General features: G+C 33.5%; 1 protein-coding gene across 1 annotated transcript; it reads left to right on the top strand.

The window, feature by feature from the left end:
* The first annotated feature begins 627 nt into the window (after positions 1-627).
* Positions 628-22447, top strand: LOC148602205 (uncharacterized). Its single transcript, XM_088556137.1, has 9 exons — positions 628-738; positions 10519-10690; positions 11166-11334; positions 12824-12978; positions 14831-16172; positions 18281-18418; positions 19303-19401; positions 20289-20380; positions 21777-22447. Exons 3-9 carry the CDS (start codon positions 11244-11246, stop codon positions 22077-22079), a joined length of 2220 nt encoding a protein of 739 aa, XP_088412263.1. The 5' UTR covers positions 628-738; positions 10519-10690; positions 11166-11243; the 3' UTR covers positions 22080-22447.
* Positions 22448-23134: the final 687 nt, after the last annotated feature.

Genomic DNA, 23134 nt, shown 5'->3' with positions numbered 1-23134 from the left:
TACTGAGCATGCACAGTATACACTTCCGCGAGGTAGGGCTTAAGTAGAACAAAAGAATTTTCCTCGCGGAAGTGTGTATTTGGCATGCTGTAGTCTACAGTTAGCACAAAAGGGTCTATACCGATTTTTCTACTTTCGATTTTTTTTTTATTTTCCCTGGTGAATCCCGTGATCATTTCCTGACATATTTCAACTGAACCATAAAATGCTTTTGCCCGATCTGTTAATCGCAACCAAATTTCTTTAAATTTCACAAGATAATTTGTATTAATGAATTTGTCCCAAATTTAGTGGGAAAAAAATAAATCGTCAGATTAGCCAAGAAAATCATATTAGAAATATGTTGTGCGGTGAAATTTGTTAATCTGTCAAAGGCGGCTAAAGATTGTTTTGTTCCACTATCCCTCACGATTTTGCAAGATACAGATAGATTCCTTTGATTCCTTATTTCATTCCGACTCTATTGATGTATGACGCACGAAATTCGGTTGAGTGGAACAGGTCGGGCGATATGAAAAACAGACATAGTACGTGTCTAACTTCCGTTTCCCTTTGGTTTACAAATACTCTAAAATTATCTATCTTTAGATTCAAAATAGGGTATGTAAGTATTTCCAGTACCCGGAAGTAAACAATAAAATGCAGATTGGTCTTTAGTTTTCAATAAGTTCTACATCCGAAATTCTGGTAAAGAAAATGAAACTAGAACGAGACTTGCATACCCTATTAAGTGACACAGTGAGTCATACGATTACGATTATCCGATATTTTATTTTTACTTTTGTGCTTCATTTTAACCGTGCACATTCGTAGCTTATCCACTGTATTGCAGTAATTGCTTTTAGTTTGTAATACACGTGTACATGATGCTGCCCATTTTGAATTCATTTGCATATCCAAAGGATTTTGTAAACTAATTCGCATACAAAATTGATTTTTGTGACACAAAATTGAATTTTGTCTCATAGAATTGAATTTTGTGACACAGAATTGAATTTTGTCTCCTAAAATTGAATTTTGTGACATAAGATAGACTTTTGTCTTACAAATTGATTTTGATTACAAAAAGATCAAGTCCTTTCTCTTTCGTCTACCCTGCACTTGAACTTTTATGAGCAACTCGGCAGGTGTTTCTAGAAAATCAGAGTACGCTTACCATACCGATGCATCTGGTCCATGCTCCCAGTTTTCATTGGAGTCCGAGTTGCTCATTTGCTTTTGTTACTTTGTATGTATGATTTTAGTTACTCTATGTTTTTTGTTGTGTATGTCTGTTTCCCATGTCTGGTCTTTGTCCCTGGTTTACATTCTTTTGATTACCGCACCGTACTTAACACAAAATCAAAGACTGAAGTCTTCAGTCGCTAATCGTCAAGTATTCAGTCACTGATTTTGGCTTACTTTCAACATCCGAAATGGTACGAATGCGATATGCTCTAAAATCGGGTTACTTCCGCTAAAATCTTGGTTCCCTTGATATGATTGCGTACTCTTTCGTAACCGTGATGAGCCGAATGTTTTTTCAATCATCAGGAACAAAATTAAACAATTTGCAATGGCTATACATAGAAATCGGGGTCCTGATAATATATATGAACTTTATACAGTCAATTGTAACGAACGCCTGTGTTTGAATCGTACATTGGGTAATATGTGTTTTAAAAGAGGTACGTTGTAACTATCTTTGGATCAATTATCATATTGACAAGAGAACGAGTTTAGGAACCTGATGCAACTGGCAATGAATATTCATAAATATTGGGGCATGCTAATGTATATGACCTATATAATAGTTTTGTAACGAGCCTCAGTTCCTCATTCAGAAACTGGGTAATGTTCAAAGCTAACCGATCATTTCATGTAAAATTTCCATTCTCGGACAAGCAAGATTAATAAAAGTAATAAAGGGAACCAAGTTTATAGCGATTTTCAAAAGAATGTAATCCAGGGACAAAGACCAGATGGATACACCGTAACGATCAACGAGTTCATGATGACGACCAAAAAACGTTTGTAGTGATGACTTCAATCATCAAGAAACACACGTAGAACACACGTGAATGATACTTAAGAGGTAAATTTTTATCTCGTATGAAGCTAGAACTATGACGCTTTGGCGATCGACACGTTGAGGATCTGAGCATTACAGGGCGGATAACTGCATATTTGTGCAAATCATGTACTAATGTTAAGTACTGAAATTACGAGTGTAAGAAGTCGCTAACAATATTAGCGACTTAAAAAGGTGTTAGGTAGAACCAGGGTTCTTTATCCACGGGGAGACCTTCCACAGGGAATAAGTAATTAATTATTAGAAATGAGTAGGAAACTAGCTTTATCTTATGAAATTTCTTCAGTCACCTGGCAAAGAGTTAACATTGCCTCAACCTTATTGCACCAAGAGATGGTTTGAATGTACTTTTTTCTGGAATAAATACACTAATCAGCATAACAAACACATTTTGGGAGAAACTTTGAAAATATGTAGACTTAAAAAATATTCTTTGAGATGTTAAAGAAGTGACCGATGGTTTTGTCATTTTAGACACAGAGGCTACATTCCTTGAATTAAAGATAGTACAACCTTAGGATGATAGATGTGTAATCAAGGGAACCACGATTCTTGTGGAAATAAAAACATACTAATCCAGAGGCAAAGACCAGGCATGGAAAGCAGACACACACAACTAAGAATATAAAATAACCAAAATCATACATACAAAGTAACAAAAGTAAATCAGCGACTTGAATGGATTTGGCTTCCAGTTTTGATAGATTTTTTGTTAAGTATTAAATTTTAGATATAAACCTTCCTATGTATTTGATTTTTACAGATTGTCAATGCTGCTGACGACAGTTTACTGACAGAAACACGTGTACAGCATATCAAAATTTGCAATATATATGATTGGTATTGCTATATTTTAAGAGTAATCAAGGGGACCGAAGTTATAGCTGTAATCAAAAGAATGTAACATAGGGACAATTACTACACATGCAAAACTGATGTACACAACAAAGAAAATAAAGTAATTAAAAGAGTAATCAAGGGAACCATATGAATCGAGCACCATATGATTATCACATTTGGCTGGTACAAAGTAACAAAAGCAGATGAGCAACTCAGCCTCCACTGAAAAAGGAAAGGAAAACTATGACACGTTGAACAAATCAGTTTTCATGGCGCAGATGGATACACCGTAACGATCAACGAGTTCATGAAGACGACCATAAAACTTCTGTAGCGATGACTTCAATCTTGTAGCAACACAACCCTGTTCCAGAAGCCTATTTGTGAAAATTCTAGCGCGATACACAAAGTATGTATAGTTTCGGCAAGCCCTGGCACAACGTATGAGTTGTGATATGAACACTCCACACGCAGGTGCTGAAGGGATGTTGCCACAGATGAAAAGAAAGTTGACAATTCTGAATGAAAAGTCATAACATTTGTCGTAAAGTTTGGTCAATGGTTTTCCTTTACCATCGATTTCTAATTGTAGGTCAAGATATGAGGCTGACTTCACAGTGTCTGTAGTTTTATCCTTTATCGCAAGTTCTTTGGGGTAGATGCGATGTATCAAATCCCCCAAATTAGGATTGTTTAAAGATAATACGTCATCTATATAGCGGAAACTGAGATTAAAGCATCCAATGAATTACGATATTTTTTCTTTCGGATCAAATCAGCTATAAAGTCAGCTTTATAAGAGTGAAGGAATATGTTATTGATTAAAAATTCTAGCATTTTGTAAAAGTCTTCTGTATATTTGGAAGATGATTTGGAATTATTTCTTACAAAATATCAGGAAGCTCTACCAAGTACTATCTATTTGTATTTAGTTGTACCATCTTTTGTTTTTTGTCTTTTTGTTTTTTTTTGTTTTTTTTTTGGGGGGGGGAACAATGATGTTTAATGTTTTTATATGGCAAGCCACAGTGGACAAAAATGAGCGTTTTCTAATACTACGTATTAAAAAATGATTTTTCAATATTACAAATTCATTTTGTAATATTACAAATTCATTTTCTAATACTACAAATTAGATTTCTTATATCACAAAACACTTTTTAATAATAAAAAATCATTTCGTAATATTAAAAAATGTGACTGATTTTGCAATATTGCAAAGTGATTTTCTAATATTACAAATTCATTTTCTAATATTACTAATTCAATTTGTAACGTTACAAAATGTGAGATATTTTATAATATTACTTGTAATATTAGAAAATGAATTTTCAATATTACAAATTGAATTTCTAATATTAAAAAATCTTTTCTAATATTAAAAGAAAATGATTTTGTAATATTAAAAAATCATTTTCTAATATTACAAAATATTGATTTTTGTCCACTTGGCTTGCCATATTTTTAAGTCGGGATTTTAACTGAGTATGTGGAATAGAAGTATACGAAAATTTTGACACGTTGAACAAATTAGTTTTCGTGGCGCAGATGGGCATACCGTAACGATTCACGAGTTCATGATGACGACCATGAAACTTCTGTAGTGATGACTTCAATCTTGCAGCGACATGACCCTGTTCCAGAATCCTTATTGTAAGAAGTCTTGCACAGTACAAAATATCCGTGTAGTTTCGGCAAGCTCCGGTATAACGTATGATACAAAAACTCTATAGGAAAATGTTGAAGGGATGTTGACATAGAAGAAAGAAAAGTTAACAGTACGGAATGAATAGTCATTATGATTGTCGTAAAGTTTGGTTTTAATTTTTCCTTTTTCATCGATCTCTAAGAGTAGGTCAAGTATAAGGCTGACTTCATAGTGTCTGAAGTGTTTTTATACAGGGGATGATTGCCCCGGATTTGGCCATTAATGTGTCTTCGTGTCGTTATTTGACTTTCAGAGCTTACTTAAAGGTTTGTTTACACTTATTGAAGACCTTGGGTGATCTCTGTAAGAATTTACTATTTTTATTAAGGTTATGTGATGATAGTTTTATTGTGTTTCACCATATTTGTTCCATTTTTCTATATCTCAAATTCATTTGGGATGATAAAATCCCCAAATCTATTATTGTTTAAAGACAACCAGGTTATATAAGGGTCTTTGAAAACTGATGTAAAATTGACACTCATTGACTTACTTACTCTCATATATTTAAGATGAAAAACCTCACAGCATTTCTTGTTCTATTTGTATGCATTTTCTGGCACAGCCCCCACAACATCCATAATTACAATTTATGGAGCGTGGTTCACTGTATTTGGCACTACAAGAGTAATCAAGGGAACCAAGGTTATGGGCTAAAAACCACTAATTCCACTTCCCATAGGCTTCTATGCTAATTTCACAATATTCAATGGCTTCTCTGGACTTTACCTTAACTTTAACCTGCAGAGGACTATACATCAGCATGATTCTACATATGTCAGCTCACAATCCGCAGAATGGCATGTGGGGTTAGCAGACTTGCAGTGCAGTACTGGTCACCGGAAGTGAAGGGTCCATAAATAGCATGGGAAATTCCAGTGTTTTCACAAGATAGGGGTATATTTAAAAATCATTATGGAGATTAGGCTTCACATCGCAAGAAGCAAAATGCACCTATAAAATGTACAGAAATGTTTTTCCTTTCAGAAACTGTTTAAATTTTTTAAATAAGATGAGAACTTTTTTCACAGCACTATGAGGAACAGGGGTAATTTCTGCGTAGGACTATTTTTGCGTACGTTCCAAATGCTCATTGGTTGAATTGGTGGTCTTTAACCTTATAGCGGTAATCAAAAGAATGTAATCCAGGGACAAAGACCAGACATGGAAAACAGACATACACAACAAAGGACATAAAGTAACTAAAATCGTACATACAAAGTAACAAAAGTAAATGAGCAATTCGAACTCCACTAAAAACTAGGAGCATGGACCAGGTGCAATAGCGGAAAGGAAAACTATGACACGTTGAATAAATCAGTTTTCATGGTGCTGATGGATACACCATAACGATCCACGAGTTCATGATGACAACCATAAAACTTCTGTAGTGATGACTTCAATCTTGTAGCAGCATAACCCTGTCCCAGGAGCCTATTTGGTAGAGTTCTAGCGCGATACAAAAAGTCCGCGTAGTTTCGGCAAGCACTGGCATAACGTATGAGTTGTGATATGAACACTCCATAAGAAAGGACATTCCGGAGAGATTCATTTTTGTAGCTACGATGTCTAAACTCTCATGATGACGTGAGCGGGAAAACCATATTTGAATGAAGACTTCATCTCCGTAGTACCATAGACTCTTTCTTTACAATTCACAGCATTATTCATTGCGAACATCTATGTATTTTGGCATTGAGTTTTTATTCAAAGAATAAATTTCAATTAAAGTTTTAACTATTCTACCATTTAATTTTCACGATTAACACAATCCTTGATTGAGTTTCTCAAGATGACGTAATCATTATTATTATCGTGATATTTTAAATGACACATCTCGCATAATAAGCAACGCGTTAACTTATCTTTACCATCGAATAATTTTTTGTACAAAAATAAAGGTTTTATGTAAACAATATCCGAAATGTCGCATCCATCTTAACGATTTTGAGCGAATTATCTTAAGTAAGAAGATAAAATGTAATCTAAATTAAATGATCTAGTTTGAAAAAAAATAAAAGTCTTTAAGGACCTCCACAAAAGAAAAAAACAACCCCCACCCCCACCCCCTTGCTTAAGAAACTATTTTAAAATTTTAAGTTGGATAACATCCCATTTCAGGCATTGAAAGATAATGTTCTAGTTTTATGTACATCTACATATTATACTTGATATGAATATCTCAAAATTTCAAAAGAATTTTGATCAATATGTTAGTTGTTGATATATTGCATAATACTAGTAGTTGATACCTTTATTTCCAACTAACTACTTACAACATTTCCCTGACTACGTGAAAAAAAACAGGGATGGATTAAGGGGTATTTGCACATGCTAGATGAGATCATGTCAAACGAGAATGTTGATAACTTCTCATGAGCGTCGAGCCCACTTAGAATTGTCTTCTTTAATGCAAATATTCATTGATACGAAATCTTTCTATAAAACGATTTGGAATGAGTTTTGCTAAAAAAATCATGATACAAAGTTGAACTAACAGAACGGACGGTTTGTCTTTACCCTTATTTCAATAGCTCTGCTGGGGGTAAAGTGGTACACCACACAACAAATCAAGGTAAATTTTATTATATATTGGCAGGGATAAACCTCGGTACCCACTCCCCCAACTGAACCAAAATATGATTTTCAGGTACCCTTATACCCCATATACAAATTAATGTGTCGCCAAAAAAATAAACTGAAGCATTTTTTGTATTTTTTGCCACTTTTTAGACCTCGTTGAGGCAAAAATCTTAAAATAATTTTCCAGTACATTTTTACCTCCCATTTACAAATTAAAAAAAAAAACAAACAAACAAACTGATGCATTTTTGTATTTTTTCCACTTTTTATACCTCGATGAGGAAAATATCTTAATATAATATTCAAGTACATTTTTACCTCCCATTTACGAATCAATTTGTCGCCAAAAAAAAAAAAAGAACGGAAGCATGTTTGCCACTATTTATACCTCATTGAGGCAAAAATCCTAATTTTTTTTTTTTCAAATTGATATTTAATTTCTAAGAAACAAAAACAAGTGAAAAAAAAACGAAAATAGCAATTTTTTGGCAATTTTCGATAAATTCTGTCTAAAAAATAGCAACAATTCCGTAAAAGAACACAAGAAGAATGAAATGTTACTAAGCAAAAAATACAAAATAAGCAATTTTTTACGAGAACATGAATATTCTAGAGGTTTTGAAAAATATGTCGAATTAAGTGATTTTTTTTTGTGATGGGGTAGCGGTACATATTTTGCATATGACTCAAACACGCAAACTATTATTGCAACATATTTTGTACCAAAGAAAAGCTGAAACATATCTATGTATATGTTGTTTTGTTATACTTGATATCATAGGAAGACTTAAATGCCCGCCCAAATGACCCAGTGGGGTACAAATATAGGTTTCTACTATAAAAGAATCCAAAACATTCTTTGGCGACAAGTTGATTCGGTAATGGGGGGGGGGTGTGTGCAGAAAATCGTCATGAAGTTGATGAATGTGGTGCATGGTGGACAATTCCAACATATTGACTATCACTACACCCTCTTCAATAATAGGCGATGGTATGTGAAATGTCAGAAAGAATGCAGCCAAGAGACAAAGACCAGATATGGAAATTAGACACACACAACAAAGAACATCAAAACAACCAAAATAATACATATACCAAGTTACAAAAGTAAATGAAGAACTCGGACTCCAATAAAAACTGGGAGCGGATTATAGAACAGGTACACTGGTAGGGTAAGCGTCCTCTACTTTTCTAGAAACACCCGCCAAGTAAGCCCATCAAAATCAAGTCCAGGGTAAACAAAAGAGGAAAGGAAAACTATGATAGGTTGAACAAATCAGTTTCATGGTGCAGATGAATACACCGTAACGATCCACGACTTCATGATCACGACAATAAAATTTTGTTGCAACACAACCCTGTTCCAGACGCCTAATTGTCAGTAGCCTAGTGCGCTACAAAAGTCTGCGTATTTACGGCAAGTTTTGAATATTGTAGGTCATTAGCACTTCATAAAAGTTACTCAGGATTGCATCCCATACAAGTTTCATATATTCAACGTATTTAAAACAATTTTGGTTTTTTAAATGTTCTATGTTTGAGGTAGCTTCTTGTTTCACTAATCCAGGTCTGTATTATCGCTGCTTCTTGTTTCACTAATCCAGATCTGTTTTATCGCTGCTTCTTGTTTCACTAATCCAGATCTGTTTTATCGCTGCTTCTTGTTTCACTAATCCAGATCTGTTTTATCGCTTTTCTATATGTACCATCAAAATCAAATATTTATTTTTATTGTTGTGTCTCGTTTTGATACGGAACAATTTTACTTGATTAACACATAAATGAACAGATTTGACATAACTGACTTTGAAGCAAAAATAACATCGTTCTCTAAAATCTGTAATAACATTTGTGTGGTTTGTTTTGTACCCAACAACTGAGTTAACACTTCCGCCAAAACATGTTGTTATCAATAGAAAGTAAATCATCTTGGTTTCAGGACCAAACAAATCAGGGAGATCAAATTTCTTTTTAAATGTGTTGATAAACACTCGACAAGTAAATATCAACAATTATTTAATATTTAGGGAATACATCACGGAAACTACATTTTATCATTGTTTTACCACGGGTCGGTCATTTATGTCGCATTGTGTTAACTCTAGCAATAACAAGGGGTTAAACAACGACATAACGACATCAGACTTTGCCCTTATAGTATCAAATGTTTGTTTTTATCCTCGTTTGTATCTTAAGTATTGCTAGCGTTTAGCTTATTTTCCCTGCTAGAGAATTAATTGCCATAGGATACTAAACAAATACTGCCACACCTCTTTATCCTCTGAAACAAATGTTATACATTCAACAAATAGTTAAAATTGATGTAAGTGAAGTAAAGGGAACCATAATTTGAACAGTACATCCAGGGATAACGACTAGACAAAGAAAATAATCATTGAACAGTGCATCCAGGGATACGACAAAGAAAATAATCACAAACAACATGAAATAGCAAAGTAAGATGCACATAGTTAATTGGGAATTGACAACCCGGACTCGCAATGCTCCTAATTTTTAGCTGAACTTTCTGTACTTTCTCTATATTTATGACATAAGTTTAGAAATATTACCTCACATAATATTGTGATTTCGCTTACAATTGGGAGAATGGACCAGGTGTTCCGATAGAGTAAGCGTCATTTTTTCCTAGAAACATCCAACGAGTTTAACATAATATTTCACGTAGACGAAAGATGAAAAATATGGCACAATGAACAAATTGGTTCTCTCGGTGCAGATAAATGTATCATACTGATCCCTGAATTCAGTTGATTTCTATATCTTAAACTTTAATAGACTATTTTATTACTAACTGGTAAGAAAAAAAATAATCTTTTACAACAATCTGAAAATAAATATGATTTCTTTTCTTGATTTTTTGTTAAATTTTGGCATCCAAATATAATTTCAATTCAGGTTGCAGATTTCTTAACTAGTTGGTTTTTAAAATTACTTATTTCTTATTTTGTAAAATCAAACCAGTGAACATAACAAATCCTTGAACAAAAAATGAAATAAATGAAGAAAAACTTATCGTACAAAAAATATCTACAAAACATGGTAGATCACAGATAGGTAGTTCGTACGAAAGCAAAATATAATTGTCTTTTCACATAGACCTAATTACAACTACCCAGACTTATGGTTGTAAATAATTTCTGCCTGAAAAATACTGTTGTTAAAAATAAATTTATGGGGTCTTTATGCATTATGCATTTATAATACAACGATCTGGAATGTTGTCATCTCGTTTTTAATGTCGACTTATTTCAAATGATCACGTACTATTATGAAAAAACTAAAATGTACTTTGCAGTTTGACAATATGGTGCAATGGCATATTGAAGTTTTAGTTATCAAGTAAAACCTTTGACAGTTGACGCCTGTTCCGTGTGGTAAACAAAGTATAAGGTAGACATATTCAAGCAGCTGGTATCACGTCACATATCAGGTGATGAAAGCAGTTCCGGAATATAGGCACTATATAGGTGTGTAAAGGACTACCTAGGTAGCTAAATTTCGATGAAAATGTAGTTATTACTTGTTATTATTGAATTCAAATTGTAAGTATCACTTTCGTTTTGAAATGGAACTACAATGTAAATGTTTAGGTTAATAACGGAATGGAATTGCTTTTTTGAATTACATGTTATTTAAGATGCTTTTACGAATTTGTGTTTTTCGTTTTGTAGATAACGTATATTTATATGAGCAGAAATGTTGCATATAATTGTTTGGGTTAATTTTTAAAATATATAACGTTGATAGATTTCGATCATACAGATATTTACTGATGTACACGTCGTTAATCCTCAGAAAATGATCATGTAAATATTTTTCAAGTGTAAACTCGGTATGACGTATATTTCTTTACGTAGTAAATGTACCTGAATAAAAGCAGACTTCAATTCTAAAAGATATCTTATTGAAAATATATGATATTTTGCCAGGTTTATTTTTCAGTCTCACCATACATCCGAGATATCAGATAGAAAACAAAAATCTTGTTTAGCTGAGGTTAGTATACTTATCAATATCAAAATGATGCAACATCTACAGAAATTCAGTTCAACTATGAGTGACATTAGCGCCACAAGAAAAGATTTGGAAAATACTCTCTTCAAACTAGAAGGTAAGTACATGTAGAATAATAATAAGACAGTTTTGCCCACATGTTGATGACATCATTGAAAAGCTGGTGACCTTTCTCTAAACTCAAAATTGAAATAAATGTAACCAGGTATATCGCTTCAAAGGAATACAAACCGAATCTACTATATTTCTTTGTTTTTCATGGAGATATAGCCGATTCATGTTTTCATGTTCTGTTGTAAACAACAACAAAAAAAATAACTCCCTAGTATATATTTTTCCCTACCGTAACCAGTTTAAAACTGATTTTGGAAGTATTGATATCATGACGCTTGTTCAATGATCGTCACCTAAATAGTTTCTAATGCTCGTTGAATTGAACTATTTTTCCTTCACTAACTAGAATTTGAATATTTTTATTTGTGCTTATCAATATCGGCAAGAAATGCCAATGGATCAAAACAGAAAGATCATTTTTGAGACAGCAGCAATCAATATACATTGTATTGACAACTGAACAAAAATGTATATGAATACATAATATAAAAAAACAAGACAGAAGACAAGCTCTAGGATGACATCAGGCGCTTCTATAAAAAAGTAAGGCAGCCTTCAGTGATCAAAATTAAGTATTAGAGCCCAGTTTGAAGAATTATCAATCCGATTAGATGTGGAATCTTACTGAAGAGATTGGCTATGTGAGACAATTAAATCATTATAATCATAATTACGGTATTTTATGAAGAAAGGTATAGCAAAATACCTATCTTTGTTACAAAACTTCACCAGAAGAGTCTCGTTGACATTACATCAATTCATCTTAGTCATAGATAGGGTGCATAGAAAGGGTCGTATTTAAATGTACGACTCTGTAAGAATCAGGCAGTGGGTTAAACATGGTATGAAAAAATCAGTCATTTTGAAACTTTAATTTGCCTATTTGCAGCATTAGAATCAAGGAAAAAATGTATAGATTAGACAATGGTGTTTTCAGAAATAGAATCTTACTGAAGAGATTGGCTATGTGAGACAATTAAATCATTATAATCATAATTACGGTATTTTATGAAGAAAGGTATAGCAAAATACCTATCTTTGTTACAAAACTTCACCAGAAGAGTCTCGTTGACATTACATCAATTCATCTTAGTCATAGATAGGGTGCATAGAAAGGGTCGTATTTAAATGTACGACTCTGTAAGAATCAGGCAGTGGGTTAAACATGGTATGAAAAAATCAGTCATTTTGAAACTTTAATTTGCCTATTTGCAGCATTAGAATCAAGGAAAAAATGTATAGATTAGACAATGGTGTTTTCAGAAATAGAGAACGCGTCCTTGAGTAAAGTTGTATTGTCAGATTGGTGGGCTTTTGTCATGCATGTTTCTGATTTTTTTTCCATTTCGCTTAATTCTTACCAAAAAAAAACTTACACTGAAGCTTAAAATATGAGCATTGAGAAAATTGCTTCAGGAACTGATGTTTTTGTTTTTATAACTTTTATTGTGCTCGTAATGTAACTATTTTAGGAAAGTTATCTAAGCAGATGTCCGTGACGAGATCGTACAAACACACAAATAAAGTGGTTAAACTTGGGATGTTCATCATGCTTTACTCTGTGCTGATACTCATTGGTCTTTACTTTTGCGGAACAAGTGTCTACAATCTTGAAAGAGCAACAACAGTAAGTGTATATTTTAAATTACTCAAAAGCTTAGCCGTTTATTTTGAGTCCTGACTATTAAACTAGTTAAGGTTCTGCTTAAGTCAAAATCTAGGACAATTTTTTGCAATATAATTTTAATCAAGATGTTAAGAATGCAATTATTATTTTCCTGAAAACTGCTTTTTTATACAGTATTCTTCATATGTGTATGTTTCTTTCCTTCACAAAACGTGTTACAGCCATATTTTGCTAGCATCAGATTAAGGTGTAAACATCAAATTCTAAACTAAATGTACAGATTTGCCGGAACATGGTTTTGTTCAGAAATGCAATTATGCTGTAGCTTTAATATTTAGTGCAGCGCAAGCTAGCAATTATTTGTGACAAATTGCAAGATTTGGATTTGAATGAAATTTGGATGTTAATGTTTATTAGTTTTGGCATTTAGCTGACTCATGACATAAAATATCTCAATTAATCTAAAGTTAAATAAATGGCATTTTTTCAAGAAAGTTGTTCCTAGCTTGCACTGCAGAATATATTTAAGAACAGAAGTATATGAATTTCTTACTTCAAATTATGTTTTTGACAGTGTAGACTTATTCTAAAATATGTTGTTTAGACTTCGTTTGTTATTGTTATATAAATTTATAAAACACAATTTCCTAAGTTCGACGTGTGTTTTTGTATTAAATACAAATACAGATACATTTGGCAATGTTTCAGCGCTCAAATTAATGTATTATTATTTAAACTATGAATGAAAACATTTCATTGAGGAATGTCCTAGATATTGACTTAGCTGAACTACAAATCTGTCGTAGTCAGACATGATTATGTAAAATTGTGTGGGTCATTTTGTTTACTTTAATTCATAAATTATATATTTTACCTATTGTCCATTACTTTACATAACCGTAGTAAGCGTATGATATCTTTATTTTCCCTCTTAATTCATCTTTAATATATTATTGATACCGTTAATTGTGATACTTTGGCGGTTTTATATAACAAAAGGGGCCGGAAGTGTGCTATAAAAGTTCTGCACGAGATAGATCGCTGACAAGTTCAAATCGAAATTTCATTGGTCGAAGTACTATTTATTATTTGAAAAGCATTAAACTTGTCTTCAGGAGGAAATAGGTAAAAAATGTTATAATTTATAAGTAAAAAGTGTTATCATTTATTAGTCCAGATTCTAAAATGATTTCTGCAATGAACAAATCATGTTTAAACAATTACAGCGATACGTTAATGGTCGGAATGAACATTTAATGAATCTGTCCATCGTCAAACTTGTCTCCCGCTATATTTGCAACGTTTTTGCATTCATATATTTTGTTCGTTTGTTTGTTTGTTTTTGTTTTTGTTTTTTATTTTTATTTTGGTGTGTTTAATTTTGGAAATTTCAGGAGAGATTCCAGATAATCTAAAATAAAACTGACTTTTATGTCCTATTCTATGGTACAGAATCACAACATGTGGGCAGTACTCTATCAAATTCTATTATTCATTATTTTATCTTCAAAATGAGACTACAGAAATTAAGTTATTTTATTTTAATCTTGTCCTTTTCAATACTTATTACGCAATTAATTTCAAACATTCCCATTGACATGTAATTTAACTCGTTTATGAATGTATGAATGAATTTATCTTTAACCAATAGAATTCAAGAAAATTCACCGTTCATAAATGAATTAGGCTTTAACCAATAGGATAAAAGAAAATTACTTTTAAGCAATAAACTTATAGAAGTTACCGCTAACTGATAGAATTAGTCCTTGGTTAAAATATTTTGTTTTAAAAATCAGTCGTTTACCAATAGAATTTAATGATAATGATCTCTATGTTCTATTTTCTCTATCAGAGCAAAATGTTTCTGAAAAGTGTTGCAGAAGACATGAATAAAATAGAAAATATGTACAGGAAATTAAAGACATTCTTTGATATCGCTACGAGTGACAATGTAACACATGACGATATTGCAATGGTCACCGCGATGCTTGGTGATATATATGCCTTCCATCATGGCTACCCACTAGCAAATAAAACAATTCAATCTGTACTGACCCTTGGTGGAAAAACTGATGTGTCTTTCAAACATATAGACACAGCATTTGTGTTTGATTTATTCTTCCTGATCATAGATGACCTAGCCGACAAGCTTATTCTACGACTAACCAAAGATGTGGATGCACAGAATGAGGATCCACTGGTACGAGTTTTCCATGTAATGCGTTCGTCAACTATACTCCGGAAGTCTCACTACCTTCTTATAATGGCGTGTCGGTTTAACTCCTTAGATATGGATGAGATATTAACTCATTTGAACCACGTAGAAGGTCATTTGAAGTCTTTGTTTCTAAGGGAATTTGTGAAAAACACTACCGTTATCATTAATGCCATAAATGAGTTTGAAAATAATCAAGTAACTATAGAAAAAGAGCTTCTTCAAAGTAACAAGTCTTGTGTACGCCTTGTGGAGACTATACTATCAATAAACACATCGCAACATACATTAGACTTTGCCTATAAGACAGTTCAGCAGCAAATAATGATTGATGAACATCGAGTAAATCGAGCTCTTTCCAATGTTCTGATAATATCGCTTTTTGTTTTGTTTTCAATAATAATAATAATTGTTTACGTATTTGTGTACAAATTCAAGATTGAGGAAGTTGAAGACATGAAATATTATAATAATCTTCTGGAGGAAGAAATAATTATTGAAAGCAATTTCTTTCAGTCGATCTTAGCGGATGCTATACCTAAACAGCTATTTTGTTACGTAGATATTAAATACGATGAAAATGCAGATTTGCGTCGAATAAAACATAGCAACGACTTAGTAGATGACGTGTTTCAAAAACTTTCAATAAGTACTAGTGACTCTTACACACGGAGACGACGAAGAACTACTTCTCATACGTCAAATAAAAGGACACGCAATATCGAACGGCGAAAAACACATTCTTTACACATACCACCGAGATCTAGTGTAAACAGTACCACTCTTATTGACCCATATTATCAAGAGGTTACAATAATGATGATAGATATAGTACATTTCAATCGTCTACTGCATTACCTGTCAGCAAGCGAGGCAGTAAATGTTGTGACGTATTTAACAAAACTTATTGACGACAGGGCATCCTATTATGACGTATTTGTGGCATCAAAAGGGACTTCTTCATATACGGTCATTTCGGGTATGTACCGCTTTTTGTCATTTATTTTTCTAAAGTATTTCATGAATGTCTTTTAATCTGATCAGAAAGAAAGAATATCGTTTGGCTAGATCCTTCAATCTCAGTTTCCTCTATATAGATGACGTATTATCTTTAAACAATCCTAATTTCGGCTCCTGCGTATGGACTGTTCATATTACAACTCATACGTTATGCCAGAGCTTGCCGAAACTACGCAGACTTTTTGTATCGCGCTAGAACTCTAACAAATAGGCTTCTGGAACAGGGTTATGTTGCTACAAGATTGAAGTCATCACTACAGAAGTTTAATGGTCGTCATCATGAACTCGTGGATCGTTATGGTGTATCCATCAGCACCATGAAAACTGATTTATTCAACGTGTCATAGTTTTCCTTTCCTCTATTGCACCTGGTCCATGCTCCCAGTTTTTAGTGGAGTCCGAGTTGCTCATTTACTTTTGTTACTTTGTATGTACGATTTTAGTTACTTTATGTTCTTTGTTGTGTATGTCTGTTTTCAATGTCTGGTCTTTGTCCCTGGATTACATTCTTTTGATTACCGCTATAACCTTGGTTCCCTTGATTACTCTTTTATCATATTTTACCGGATATAGTGGTATAGCTTTTACTTAATTTCATCGTCACACTTTTATTATTTTTTTTTCACCTTAAAGACTAAAGTGACTAAAAAATTACATATAACAAAAACAAAAATTAAATTGTTATTAACGGACAAAAGAAAATTTTGTCAAATCATGTATCGTTAATTCATCTTAATGTATTTATTCTATATTAGAACGTTCAGAACTTGATATCATAACAAGGGTATGCATTATGTATCTTACCTAGATATCTGTTATGTCCTATTTCATATGTAAATAGCAAGGCACGCGTTCTGTAAACAAAAATTCATTACGTTACTGAACAAAAAGAACGGATGTAGTGAAACGCAACAAATGCACTAGTGTATAACCTAAATACAAAACAGTAAATACTTTCAGAGGTCACCAAAAGGTCTTCAACAAGTGTAGACATACTTTTAAGTAAAAAGTTATAACATCCACGATGACGGTGACACTTCTTCATAATAAAACTAAGAATTATGATAATGACACAAAGATATATTAAGGACCATGCAACATCTCCTTAATGTGGACTGCGCATGTCTGTGGTGGGATTTAACTAGTTTTATAAGGTCTATTTCATTTCTTATAATTTAAAGATAAAAATGAACTGACACAACAAAGAAAAACACCATAAAATTCATTCAATAATACATCCGATTCGCTACATGGAATACCTTAAGAAGCACCGCATAGAGAAGTAAAGATATCCATTTAAAGAACGCTTGCAGTAACTGAAACCTTGTCAGAACATATTAAATAAATGCAAACCCATCAAAACAACCAGCATTTGACATAATCGGTCACTACATCAGTGGACTATCAAGCACTTAATAGGCACCATTTGAAAGAGTAAATAGGGGGACCAAGATTCTATTGGAAATCAAAAGAATGTAATCCGGGGACAAATACCATACATGAAAAACACAACAAAGAAGATTAAGTAACTAAAATTATACATACAAAGTAACATAAGGAAATGAGAAACTCGGACTCCACTAATAACTGAGAGCATGGACCAGGTGCACCGGTAGGGTCATCTGCTTTTCTAAAAACACCCACCGAGTTGCTCATAAAAGGACAAGTCCAGGGTAGACGAAAGAGGAAAGGAAAACTATGCTATCCTGATATCTTGATATCTTGAACATAGTTTTCGAAGTATGGATTATTTACGGTCAAATATCACCAGGACGTCTAAAAGTGTTGTTAAATTCACGCAACTAATCATTTTGAGGGATCTTTTAAAAGTTTGGCAAATAACTTTAAATTGATTCGTAACAGTAAAGAAACTGTCGGAGGGGCTAAATTAGTCCCCATATGAATACAACCTGTCTGTGTAGAGTATTACCAAATCGAAAATAAATATTGTTCGTTAAACAAATCAAAGCATTGATCATATATCAACATGCCTACCTAATGTTATCATCCCGTCCTAAATCATGCTGTGTAGTCATTACAAGAAAGAAAATAAAATCTGTATTTAAGGATTCACAGACGAACAAAAGTTCTACCATGCATCGGAGATAGCCAATATGGCCCTTGATGTCAATGTGTCATGTAGTGATCTTGAAATTGACAAGGTTCCAGATTCTAAGTTACGACTTCGCATTGGAATTCATACTGGTAAGAAAAATGTTTAACAGTGAAATTTGTCTGAACTCAACACTTAATAATCCCAAGACTTTTTAATATATTTTTCACTTTGTCATACATATATTTTTGTGCAATATCTTAGTGTTATCCGAGTGTTGTCATTGTACCTAAAATTCATGGAAACCATAGTTTTTCAAAAAGTCTAAAGATGAATTACAATGTAGCATTAACGAAACATATAAAACTGAACGTAACCTTCGCCTTAAAATTGATACCTATCGCACAGAGGCCTCCATACATTCAGCCTATTATTGATATCTAACACAGATATCTCGATACCTGCAGCCCAATATTGATACCTGACACAGAGATCTTGATATCTTCAGACCGATATTGACACCTGATATAGATACATCGATAACTTTAGCCCAAATTTGGCATCTGACATGGAGACATCGATACCTTAAGCCTATCATTGATACCTGCAATTCTAATTTTGCACCATTTAAATTTCAAATTACGGTTTTAACCAGTGATTTGTTTTTATATTTATTTCTAGATCTAGAATATCAAATGTTAAGTCGATTTAAATGAAGGATAAAAAGAGAATTAACGCACTGTTAATCTCTAGGCAATAGTCAAACTGTATATTCGAGAAGTAAAATCTGTATACAAACGACATGGTCGAGGGAAAACCAGAAGATTGAACACCCTGACTTGGTGAGGCATTTTTCGATGAGAATTGTATGTTAAGCAAGGTTTAACAGCTTGATTATCATCCGGTTTCCGTTACGGTTATTTGAAGGAATATTACTATACAAACGGGTAGCATAAAATTGCCTGCAGTCAAAATTTGTAAAATCAGTCGTCAAAACGGAGCAATATCTACATACAAAATGTAATGTATAATTCAGATTCTACATGTGCAACGGTGGTGTCTAAACCAAGAGCAGAATTTAGGATATATGGAAGTATCCTGAAAACAGTCAAAACTCTTCAGAAAACATCAGCCCGTAAGTAAATGTATCTATTCATGCATTTCCTTCCTTTTGTTTATGTAATTTAAGTCTTATTGACAAAATATCTAAACAAAATGCCTTTAGATTTATTTAATTATTTTATTTACTCGGCACGGGCACCGGTAGGGTAAGCGTCCTCTGCTTTCCTCCGCCGAGTTGCTCATAAAAAGTCTAGTCCGGGGTAGACGAAAGAGGAAAGGAAAACTATGACCCGTTGAACAAATCAGTTTTCATGGCGCAGATGGATACACCGTAGCGATCCACGAGTTCATGATGACGATCATAAAACTTCTGTAGTGATGACTTCAATCTTGTAGCAACATAACCCTGTTTCAGGAGCCTATTTGTTAAAATTCTAGCGCGATACAAAGTCTGCATACTTTCGGCAAGCTCTGGCCTAACGTATGAGTTGTGATATGAACACTCCATACGCAGGTGCTGAAGGGATGTTGCCACAGATGAAAGGAAAGTTGACAATTTTGAATAAAAAGTCATCACGTTTGTCGTAAAGTTTGGTCAATAGTTTCCTTTACCATCGATTTCCAAGTGTAGGTCAAGATATGAGGCTGACCTCACAGTGTCTGTAGTATCTTTTATCTCAAGTTCTTTGGGGTAGATGTATCAAATCCCCCGAAATTAGGATTGTTTAAAGATAATACGACGACGATTTATAAGCCTTCTTCTTGCGTACAACATCAAATCTCTGAACAGGGACCAACTTGTAAGGCATAATCTAATCACTAAACCCAAACATAGATATATAAAATTACTTCTGAAGATTTGACACAACATCGACAAACAGGACTCGTAATAAAAAAAGGAAAAAATCGAAACAAACAAGTTGCGTCTAACATAGCTGAAATATACATATATTTGTTTAGCAAACAAAATCCAGATAAGTGACAAGACATATGCATTGCTGGCTAGAGACAGGGCGTACAATACCATGAAAAGGAGTTTCATTGATTTAAAGGTAACTGTTTTATTTAGTATATACTAAAAGAGTGGACATGCAAGACCGAGGCAGTGTGTGGGCACATGCTAAATTTTGTTTTCAAAACATTTTTATCTGTTTGAGGTAACAAACTCAAGTTTTCTAAAAAAAAAATGAATATTACTTTGTAAATCACTGAAAAGATAGGAATGACAGAAATTATATATAAAAACACTTCAAAAGTTAAAAAAAGGAAAGAAATTCTTTGATCTGTTTATGATTTAGATGATTTGTTAGATAATTTTGAGCCGTTCACTTTTGATACAGAAAAGTCCCTATTCTCTCTGTCATAATGAGTTTAACATAACGTTGGAACAAAATATCTAGAAAGATCAAATTTACCCTGCGCTACCCATATAATAGGATCTGCCTTGTATCTATATGGACAGTTTCTTACAACATTTGGGTAGCTTTTTAATTTTGAAGGTGTCTAACGTGATGAACGATCTTACTTAGATTTAGCACATAAAAAGTTAGAGTAAAAGCGCCTATGTTCCGAAGGTTGTATTACCGCTTTCCCGTCTTATACATCATAAAGAGATAACCAAGTGTCAGCCTCTGTAATACTCAGGAAGTGTGTGAAACATGGTATGATAAAAACAACATTTTTAAAGTTTAATATCTGAATAAAGAAAAAAGACCAGATATTGAAATGCTCTGAAAATGAACATTTCAATGGCAGATAATTCTGTCAATTTAACCTATTTTTTTCTGACATTCTATTGAAAAATTTCTGAGCAAATCCAGTGAAGCAGAGATCAAAGAGTAGCTTTTTTCAAATAGATAAAGGTATCCTTGTGTGAAATTATACTGTCAGATCGGTGAGGTTTTGACATGCAAGTTTCTGAATTTCCCGCATTTATCGTCATTCTTACAAAAAATTACACTTAAAACGTCTTTGATACAATACAAAATCATAGTTTCTGTGGTCTTCCTCTTACAAAATTATGGAATATGTTTTTTTTATAATTCCGACCATCTTATTTTTAAAAAATTACCAATTTCATGACAATGTGTGCATGACATATATTGCATGGAGGTAAAGAGACCACTATTTACGCAAAGAAACATGAAGTAGTGTCTGTTTCAAGAACACTTTTTGTGAGTGAAGAAGAGAAGAGTGGGTCCAAATCGAATAAACTAATCTATGAAATCGAAGTTCCATTGATCAATTATTTCATCTAACCATTTTCAGTAATTCAAATTCCACCTGGTTTTTAACATTTGGTTCGTTTCAACGGTTATGTCTAAACCGATTATCGGTCGTGTATAACAAGTAATCGTACGTCTATAACAAGTAAATAGTTCGCATTTAACGTGAGGTGTAAGTTAGTGTACATAACTGATAAGTTGTCTTTCATGTTTTTGTTTACAGAATGGAAAGAAAATCTGTACACATTGGTTACTAGGCAAAAAGGTATCTGTTGTGTCCATAGCACCAGAACTTGCTATAAAACGACGCAGCACCATCATCAACCCTATTGAACTTGAACAGAAACCGTTATACGAGTTTGACTTTGAGGAAGGTATGACCCCGGTATGGAAACATGCACATTTGTTTCAGTCGGACGATATAGGCGGGATACCACATTGTTCTTTCGGTTTAAGTGCAGCGTCTTCTAACTCACGTCGTTACAGAGCACACGACCATGTTCTTGTTGAGGAAACTGAAATGTAACCAAGATAATAATTTTAAGTGGGTCCAGTCGTACGCAACAATGACATTGATGTGAAACTGTAATTTCTGTGTGAGAAACGGGTTATTTTGCATCATGTCCGTTTTACATCCTGCTGCAGGCGTTTAAGAGGGGAACTCGTCATTACGTTTTTGTAAGATGAAAGAATTTATAGAATTTCAGGTTTCTGTTTTGTAATAAATGGTTAAATGATTTTGAATATTTTCCTTTATTGAAAAGACTTTTTTGCTTGAAATGATTTGCGGAGACCTTTTCTGTGTAATTCAAGAGTAACCAAGGGAACCAAAGTTATAGCGGTAATCAAAAGAATGTAATCCAGGGACAAAGACTAGAAATGGAAAGACAACACAACAAAGAACATAAAGTAACTAAAGTCATACAAACAAAGTAACAAAAGCAAATGAGCAACTCAGACTCAACTAAAAACTGGGAGCATGGACCACGGGCATTGGTAGGGTAAGCGTCCTCTGCTTTCCTCCGCCGAGTTGCTCATAAAAAGTCTAGTCCGGGGTAGACGAAAGAGGAAAGGAAAACTATGACCCGTTGAACAAATCAGTTTTCATGGCGCAGATGGATACACCGTAGCGATCCACGAGTTCATGATGACGATCATAAAACTTCTGTAGTGATGACTTCAATCTTGTAGCAACATAACCCTGTTTCAGGAGCCTATTTGTTAAAATTCTAGCGCGATACAAAGTCTGCATACTTTCGGCAAGCTCTGGCCTAACGTATGAGTTGTGATATGAACACTCCATACGCAGGTGCTGAAGGGATGTTGCCACAGATGAAAGGAAAGTTGATAATTTTGAATAAAAAGTCATCACGTTTGTCGTAAAGTTTGGTCAATAGTTTCCTTTACCATCGATTTCCAAGTGTAGGTCAAGATATGAGGCTGACCTCACAGTGTCTGTAGTATCTTTTATCTCAAGTTCTTTGGGGTAGATGTATCAAATCCCCCGAAATTAGGATTGTTTAAAGATAATACGTCGTCTATATAGCGGAAACTGAGATTAAAGGAACTAGCTAAACGATA

This window comes from Perna viridis, chromosome 12 (genome assembly GCF_037379345.1).
Source record: "Perna viridis isolate PV_CMFRI_1.1 ecotype Kerala chromosome 12, ASM3737934v1, whole genome shotgun sequence".
Classification (NCBI taxonomy): domain Eukaryota; kingdom Metazoa; phylum Mollusca; class Bivalvia; order Mytilida; family Mytilidae; genus Perna; species Perna viridis.
The sequence above is the reverse complement of the archived record's forward strand: the minus strand, read 5'-3'. Positions and strand labels throughout refer to the sequence as shown.

Excerpts from the sequence above, each read along its gene's own strand:
- LOC148602205 (XM_088556137.1), top strand. The coding sequence starts at position 11,244 with ATGATGCAACATCTACAGAAATTCAGTTCAACTATGAGTGACATTAGC. Across the intron at positions 12,979-14,830 it reads ATCTTGAAAGAGCAACAACA|AGCAAAATGTTTCTGAAAAG; the intron begins GTAAGTGTATAT and ends TTTCTCTATCAG. Across the intron at positions 18,419-19,302 it reads TCGCATTGGAATTCATACTG|ATTCTACATGTGCAACGGTG; the intron begins GTAAGAAAAATG and ends TGTATAATTCAG.